Source organism: Morchella importuna (assembly GCF_003444635.1).
Source record: "Morchella importuna strain M04M26 chromosome Unknown Morimp01GS012, whole genome shotgun sequence".
Lineage (NCBI taxonomy): Eukaryota > Fungi > Ascomycota > Pezizomycetes > Pezizales > Morchellaceae > Morchella > Morchella importuna.
In genome coordinates this window covers 1,109,031-1,117,293 of record NW_025763409.1, presented here as the reverse complement: position 1 = coordinate 1,117,293, position 8,263 = coordinate 1,109,031, and the positions used below count along the sequence as shown (strand labels likewise).

The window sequence follows — 8,263 nt, the reverse complement described above, 5'->3', positions numbered from 1 at the left end:
ACTGATCTTTAAGTAATTGGTGGGACGACACTAGTGGAACATCACAGGCAGGTAACGGATACCTAACAATTCTAAGACCCGACTACAAACACCTCTTTCCCAATAGTCGTAATTGCCGTCCGGCCCTAAGGTTAAGCAGTGAGATATATCCCGTCGGGCCTTCAGCCAAATGTAGAAGTTTGAAGCACCAATATCACTTCAAGTACCCCTACCTCAATCACATAAGTATCCATCTAATCCTGTGTCCCGTCATCTTCAGCCCATCCAAAGTCCTCCACCATGGCTTCCGTTCTGGGTACGTTGAAGTTTGCCGCGATCTTCTTGCATCTTCTCGTTCCCTTTGTAGTATCTCTGAACTTCACAGCATTATCACAGCAAGGTGTTTTACACAATTATGTAAGGATTCCATATTCCATATATACAGATTGCACAAAAGCGATCATGAACTCACTGTGCGGGGGAAAAAGGCATATCACCTAGTGGCATTTGAACATAACCCTCCAACCTGTACAAACAGCTCAGACCGTGACACCCTACTGTTCATGGGCGGTCTCGGTGAAGGTTTCACCACAGTCCCATATGTTTCCGGGCTTGCAGAAGCGCTTGAGGACTGGAGTGTGGTTGAAGTTTTGACCACTTCGTCATACTACGGCTGGGGCATGGGGAGCCTAAAGCGGGATGTCGAGGAACTTTCCCAAGCCGTAGCTTACATCAAGCAAATTCGCCCCCATGGACGTGTGGTTCTGCTCGGCCACTCCACAGGTAAAGAAAAACACTACCCAAAAATCATTTCCAACTAACAAACTTTCTACAAAAAAAAAAAAAGGCAGCCAAGACGCCATTGAGTACATTTCAAAACCCGCCGCAGGCGCCCCAGACCTCGATGGTGCGATCTTCCAAGCCCCAGTTAGCGACAGGGAAGCAATGCGCTACCTAATGGGAGATGAATCGTATTATGAGGCCCTCGATTTTGTTACGAAATGGGTTGCGGAAGGCTTGGGCGAGGAAATAATCCCAATCAAGTATCGTGGGCCATTTGCAGCTTACCCTATCACTGCTCGTCGATGGTACCTTAACCCTGATCGACCTCACTTGATTTTCTTATAATGGCTGTGCTGATCTTTTTGTAGGTACAGTTTGCTTGTTCCATTAGGTCCCAATGGTATCCCACGAGGTGATGATGATTATTGGTCTTCAGATATCAGTGAGGATGTTGTAAGGTCCGTGTATGAAAGAGTCACAGCTGAAACAAAGCTACTCTACCTATTCTCGGAAGACGATGAGTACATGTCAAGCAGTCTCGATAAAGAAGCGTTGCTTCAAAAGTGGTACCGTGCTGCAGCTGCAGCTGGGGTAACTGTGGATACGGAGAACAGTGGAACAGTGGCTGGAGCAAACCATCGGTACGAGGATGTACCTGAGAGCGTAACTCAAGACCTTTATGGAAGAGTGAAAAGGTTCTTGGAGGGGTTAGATAGTGATTCTAAATAATCGTGGATCAGGTCTCATTACTTTGGGTCTTGGGTTAGGAGCTTGTTTAGTGCTACCGCAACATGGACTTCTTCTACGAGACGAATTCATTCTAGCACGATGATATCATAATACGAGTGATTGTTCATGATCACAAGGAACTTCTTCTTTATCGTAATTTATTTCGTCCTTTGTAAAGTCCTAAAAGCGTTGCGACACTGAGAACCCTTCCTGTTGTGTTCACAACTCATATGACCCAAAAAGTAAAGAAACAAAATCGATTACCATGTAAAACCCACACTAGCCAGCTATTGTTCTTTTACAACTGGTTGGCAGTGTTGAAGTCAGTCAAGGCCTCCTTGACACGGGCAGTCATGGTCTTCTCTCCCTCACGGACCCAGACGCGGGGGCTAGTAAAGTATCTTGTGTTAGATCCCAACACTCATTGAGGGAGATTTATGAAAAGGAAGCTTACTCGAAGTATTTCTTGTTGGGCTTGTCATCACCATCAGGGTTTCCGACTTGCTGCATCAGGTAATCCTTCTTGTTGAGGACGTAATCACGGATACCAGTCAGGTAGGCGTACCTTTTTACTGGTGAGTAAAAGACTCCATACACTCTCTCATAGCGGAACAACGATAACTTACTGCAAGTCGGTGTCCAAGTTGACCTTAATAACACCGTTCTCAATTCCCTGTCTGAACTCCTCCTTGGAGGAACCAGAGCCTCCGTGGAAAACAAGGAATAATGGCTTCTCCTCGGCACTGCTGATCTGCTGCTTGGTGTAGGCCTGGTGCTTTCCGAGAAGCTCGGGGTGGAGCTTGACGTTGCCGGGCTTGTACACACCATGAACATTTCCGAAGGCGGCAGCGATGGAAAAGTACGGGGAAACAGAAGATAGAGCCTTATAGACCTCATAAATGTCCTCGGGTTGGGTGTATAGGGCGCTGTTGTCGACATCGGTGTTGTCAACGCCATCCTCCTCACCTCCAGTGATGCCAATTTCCTACAATAATTAGCTAAAAGCTCATTCAGATTCAACAGATAACCACGAACCATCTCAAGCCACTGCTTCATAGGAGCAGCACGCTCTGCGTACTTCTTCGTAATAGCAATGTTCTCTTCCTTCTCCTCCTCAGACAGATCGATCATGTGAGATGAGAAAAGAGGCTCTCCATGCTCAACGAAGTACTTCTCGTCAGCATCGAGCATTCCGTCCAACCAAGGAAGGAGCTTCTTGGCGCAGTGATCGGTGTGGAGAATAACTGGGATGCCGTATGCTGGGGCAATGGAGCGGATGTAGTAGGCCGCGGCGATGGCGCCGGAGATAGAGGCGAATTGGTTAGTATTGGAGACGCCCTGTTAGAGGTTATGAGTTGAATGTTCAATGTCTGGAGCGAGTACGATACGAACCTTTCCAGCGAAGTAGGCAGAACCACCCTGAGACATTTGGATGATAACTGGGGACTTTGCATCGCGGGCTGCCTCGAGGGAAGCGACCACAGTTGAGGAAGAAGTGACGTTCTATTTGATATCTGTAAGTTGATAATCCCTCCAACGGTTGTGAGAGAAAGGAATTAGTAAACTCACGATGGCAGGAATGGCGAACTTGTGCTCCTTGGCATATTTGAAAAGCTATTTTTGTAGATCATAGTCAGAATAATCCGGGTAAAGCAAGCACATGTACATGTAGTTATTCAATAACATGGAGTGAAAACGTTGTATGGCGGGGCATTTAGACTTACGTTCAAGACGTCATCACCAACGATAACACCGGACTTCCTCTTAAGAACTTCGAGAGCACCCATTATGATAATTCTAATAAGGAGAGAAGAAGTATTAGTTGATGAATTCACGATCAAAATTTCAAATAGAGGTTTTGATTCTTTGAAGAGGAATGAATAGTGGGGCAGCTTGAGAGTATCCTTAAGGCGACAGTCCTGGGCAAGTACACAGAGCAAATGAGGGGGTCTGGTGAAGAGCTCACCTAAATTTGACGAGGACGAGTCTTTTTCTGTGTTTGTTTGAGCAGTGTTGCTTTGCAGTTGGAAGATGAGGGGGATAAGGGTGGTTTATGTAGACGTTGATTTCTCAACAAACGGAGAACACCACTTTTATTAATGGCGGGGTTAATTCACACGGCAGGACAGATAGACAGGGATGTCGGCGGAAGTCTCAGTGATACCGCCTCTGTGGAGTTTTCTTTCTACATGACGTACTGAAAACTGGAAATATCTACGATTATATTTTGCGGCGCATACGGGATGATTGCCGTACTGGCAGTAGTACCCGGCCGAGCCCTTTACTCCTGTTAAAATCACAAATCGCGATGGATGGAGTACCGATACTTTTTTTCTTATTCCGGTTCGCTGCAAAAACGTAAACGATCCTGCTAAATAACATATACAGCCCCCCACGTGGAGGATGGGTGGGAGGGGAATGGTAAAATATATAGAGAAGAAAAAAAAAAGCATCCCACAATCTAATTCTTTTTACATCTCCCTTTCATAAATGCCCGGTTGCATAGATAAATAGCTTTCTTTCCCTTTTGACAGCTGAGGTTTGCTGGTGATCGTACGCATATCGAAGGTTTTTTATTCCGAGATCCGGCCTTTTTTTTGATATGCAGCTCTAAACCTAACCCATTCCTAACTTCTAATGTATTTCCTGCCTCTGGACTGTAGCCCGTCTTCTGACGAAATCATTGGTCCCCTTCATCTTGATTTCAAACTGGTATTCTCCAATCATTTTGATCTTGTCACCCTCAACACCTATCAACTCAATCTGATCAGGTGTGATAACGACCCTCGATCCCTCCTCTCCGTTTGCGGCAGAGACCATTTTAATTGCGTTGGCAATATCAACTGTAGACACCGATCCGTGGAGGGAGTGGTCTGTTGGAGAAATAGTTGCGCTGGAGAACTGGAGGGAGGGGGGGAGCAAAGCCTCGAGGATAGCGATGGTTTGCGTGGGCTATGGTAAATATTAATAACGCTGTGATTATCCTGAGATGGATCAAACGCACCGAAAGGAGGGAAACGGTGGCCTTTTGTTTCTTTTTACCGCTTGTAACAGTGTCGGCGAGAAAGAAGAAGTCTCGCTGGGGGGCTTCACCGCGCGGTATCTTCTTTAGCTCTGTGTAGTGGACATAGTCTGCTACTTTCTGAGGATACCTGGGGAGTGGATTAGTATGTTATCGGGGTTTTCGATATGGGATTGCCATATATAGGGATATGATTGTGCATAGATTCTGCCTCACACAGAAGTGGCATGTTAGACATACCATATGCCTAAGGTCGTCCGGTTAATAAAAATGCTTCACAAACAAAATTAAGAAGACTCACTCCTCATTCTTCCCTTTGCAACAGGAATCAATGTCCCTATTATCCCGAATACATCAGAATCTCAGATCCCCAACAATGAACACATCAGGTAACTGGACGACCATCATACCAGCTGGTCCATATTTTGGCACATCTTTTAGCAGCCTAACCGTGACCGTGGGGACCTTCACCATCTTCTTAATCCCTCGAATTTGCTGGAAGGCACCGCCGGCGAGTTGCCGGATACATGACGGACACTTTGGGGTGCTGAATAACGCCATTGGGACCCTGAGTGGCTCTGTAGTAAACGGTTTGTTGGTGGTTGTTCCTGACTAGATTTGCGATTCCGAGAATCTTGGACCAGAGCCGCTTTAACGCGCGGGGGGAGGTGATACATGGGCAACACACATGCCAAAATATATATATATATTATAAAGCGTGCATCATAATCAACGGTGGTAAAGATTTGGGTACCAGCTTTACATCTCACTATAATTTTGTTACTGGAAATAAAACACTGCATTGGAAGAAAAAAAAAATGACCGGACCAAACTCTATTATCTTCCGGCTGACAAAGGACTTGCGCACCCTCCAAGACAAGACATCCTGGGGTGTAGCCCCTCCTCTTTTAGGTGTCTTTCCCTACGACTTTGCCCACGCTATCGCCCGGTTAGAAAAAGTTGAACAGACATCATCGCCATTCTGTTCTTTTGTTTGTCGTCAACATAACGCAACCACAAAAAAAAACTAAAAGGAGCCTCAATTCAGATACGGGGCAGGAAAGGAATATCGTCAGACTTAAACTAAGTAGACCATCAGTCACTCTTCTACTGTACATATCTCAACATAAATTGGCGGTGATGAAAGTCCCTCGCTCTCGGCTCTCTTTCTCGCCATAGCTCAGAAACAAGCCTAAAAAGGAATCCGGAATGCCGGCGCCAAATAACAAGCAGCTCACGATCGCCTATGCTGCTGGTGCATCCCTCGCTGCTGTAACCCTCGTCTATGTTTTTGGCCCTACATGGTTCATCGATTCAAACCCTTCCTCCTCACAGCGGAAGAAGGGAGTGGTGGGTCTTGTCAACACAGCCAATGACTGCTTTGTATGAATGCACCCACGTCCTCAGCCCTATGGACATTCCATTAATCTCATGAATAGATAAATTCAATTCTACAATCCCTCGCAGGACTAGGAGAGCTCAGGGCATATTTGGTCAGACGGACAAGGGCAGCAAAGGCCAACGGAGAATTTATCGAGGGTGATGAAAAACCGTTTCTGACCGCAGCTTTGAAAGATATATTAGATGGTTGGTTTGGATATCAACGGATTTCAGAGGTGAGAACTGATGAGTTACAGGTCTTAACGAGAGGCCATTATATAGAAAGACGTTATCTGCACGACCTTTCTTGACTGTTCTAGAGAGAGTATTCCGGCAGAGGATTTCCCGCAGCCAACAGGACGCCCACGAATTCTTGCAGGTTGTTGCCGAAACAATAGCGGAGGAATATCACAAGCAGAAAAAGTCAGTGAAAGCAGCAAGAGTAGTGAAGGAGAAAGATCTAGAGGACGAAAAGGCTCACGAGGAGGAAGAGGCGGGGGGGAGGAATATTCTCCTCAATGTGGGTGAGGCTGGTGGGGAGAAAGTAGAAGAGGAAGAGGATGGGGTCATCATTAATGTGGAAAATTCGGATTCAAATTTAGAAGACGAGACAGAAGACGAAGGCGGAATGCCACTTGAGGGGAAAGTTGAGTCGGAGATAGAGTGTCAGAAATGTCACTTCAAGCCAAAACCTACAGTTTCCACATTCGTCGTTTTGACATTACCGGTTCCTCAAAAGGTGCGTGGAATCTACTTTTATCGAATTTCTTTATCATGAGCAATACTCTAATATTCTCTTTACAGAGCAGTACAACCCTCTCAGACTGCATTAAGGGTGTTCTCTCCACAGAGTATATAGACGATTTCCAATGCGCAAGATGCAGGCTTGAGCATGCCATAGCAACCCTAACCCGCAAAATTGCAAGTACACCTGTCACAAAGCAAGGAAAGATTCAAGAGATAATCGACACTCTCCGACAAGCTCTTGAAAAAGATCCTGAAAAAATTCCCGAGGGAATCGATATACCACCGTCTTCCTCGGCCCCCAAATCCCGTATCGCTCGTAGGACCCGCATGTCGTCCCACCCCCGGATTCTCGCTCTCCATCTCTCCCGCTCTATATACGAAGGTTACTCGTCGTCGAGAAAGAATAGTGCTCGGGTTTCATTCCCAGAAACTTTGCAAATGGGCGGTATCATGGAGAAGCATGAATATAAACTTCTCTGCATGGTGACACACAAGGGCGGCCATGAGAGTGGGCATTATGAATGCTTTAGGAGGCAGATTGTGTCCCCGCCGCCCTATTCCACACCTACGCCCACACTTGCACCTTCTACCCCTGCAGCAAGTGGACAAGCGTCACCGATTGGTGGTTCGACTCCAGGATCCACCGTTCGATTAGTAGACCCAAGGGAACCGGGCGTAGACTCCCCATCCTTATCACCTTATGCTGCATCGTCCAATATTCTACCCTCAGATGCATCGTCCAGTTTATCAAGCTCGGATTCAAAATCTACACCGTCCCCTTCTCTGTTGACACCCGATATTTCTTCTATCCCGGAGGCTGGCCCGGGAACCACAGCAGATAGTGCTTTTGAAAAAAGGGCCCATGCTCCGAATAAAGTCAGAAAGAAGCACGGCAATAATAAGTGGTGGCGCATAAGCGACGACAAGATTAGAGAGACGAAAACTGGGGACGTCCTTGGTATGCAAAAGGAGGTCTATTTGCTATTTTATGAAGAGCAGAAACCGGAATAAATTTTATCAGCATACATGCATAAAACAAAACGAATACCATTTTATACGTCGATTTTTGTCTATCTTCTAATATTTATTCTTCATTCATAATGTGGGAACTGTAGAGTACTGCTAGAAGTACGGATGATAATTGTTTGGTTTAGAGGGATTTTTATACTGGTCACTCAGGGTTTGCCTTAAACGTGATAGTATGCATTGGAAGAAAGAACATCGTCATTATAGGGGACTCATCAGGTATTATGGGTTTTGTTTTATCCTTTAATCCCCTCTCCCTTGGCTTGGAAAAGATGTTATATTATGGAAAATTTGACATCCAGTTTTTTACTGTACAGTATCATAGCATGGCAATATTTCCTCAGAAACACATTTATATTTCAAGTCTGGGCTACGTTGCCGATGTGCTACAATGCATTCGCAATGTTTGCGAACATCAGGTCGAGCAACTTTTTTATTACTTCCTTCAAAAAGAAAAGATAACTTTAACTTGAACCTCGCTATTAAGCGCCTGGTACATTGAAACCCAAAGGGAAAAAGGGGGAAGAGGGAATCCGAACATTAGAGATTCATTTAAGAAATACACGGGTTATACCATTTACAAAACAAAGATGCTGC

The 8,263-nt window shown here is 45.6% G+C and overlaps 3 protein-coding genes across 3 annotated transcripts; 2 read left to right on the top strand and 1 right to left on the bottom strand.

Moving 5' to 3' along the window:
- Positions 1-279: 279 nt before the first annotated feature.
- Positions 280-1,491, top strand: LAJ45_04930 (uncharacterized protein; the record flags this gene model as incomplete). Its single annotated transcript, XM_046114506.1, has 4 exons — positions 280-396; positions 468-762; positions 827-1,067; positions 1,131-1,491. The coding sequence occupies 4 exons, from the start codon at positions 280-282 to the stop codon at positions 1,489-1,491; spliced, it is 1,014 nt and encodes a 337-aa protein (XP_045972532.1).
- A 298-nt stretch (positions 1,492-1,789) lies between these two features.
- LAJ45_04929 (uncharacterized protein) lies at positions 1,790-5,074 on the bottom strand (the record flags this gene model as incomplete). The annotated part of the gene is made up of 13 exons (XM_046114505.1): positions 1,790-1,880; positions 1,946-2,056; positions 2,118-2,476; positions 2,527-2,829; positions 2,884-2,994; positions 3,061-3,105; positions 3,216-3,288; positions 3,458-3,484; positions 4,202-4,443; positions 4,496-4,643; positions 4,754-4,760; positions 4,815-4,850; positions 4,924-5,074. The coding sequence occupies 13 exons, from the start codon at positions 5,072-5,074 to the stop codon at positions 1,790-1,792; spliced, it is 1,704 nt and encodes a 567-aa protein (XP_045972531.1).
- Positions 5,075-5,722: 648 nt separating this feature from the next.
- LAJ45_04928 (uncharacterized protein) lies at positions 5,723-8,128 on the top strand (the record flags this gene model as incomplete). The annotated part of the gene is made up of 6 exons (XM_046114504.1): positions 5,723-5,896; positions 5,953-6,100; positions 6,151-6,632; positions 6,698-7,598; positions 7,795-7,885; positions 7,984-8,128. The coding sequence occupies 6 exons, from the start codon at positions 5,723-5,725 to the stop codon at positions 8,126-8,128; spliced, it is 1,941 nt and encodes a 646-aa protein (XP_045972530.1).
- Between the last annotated feature and the right edge of the window lie 135 nt (positions 8,129-8,263).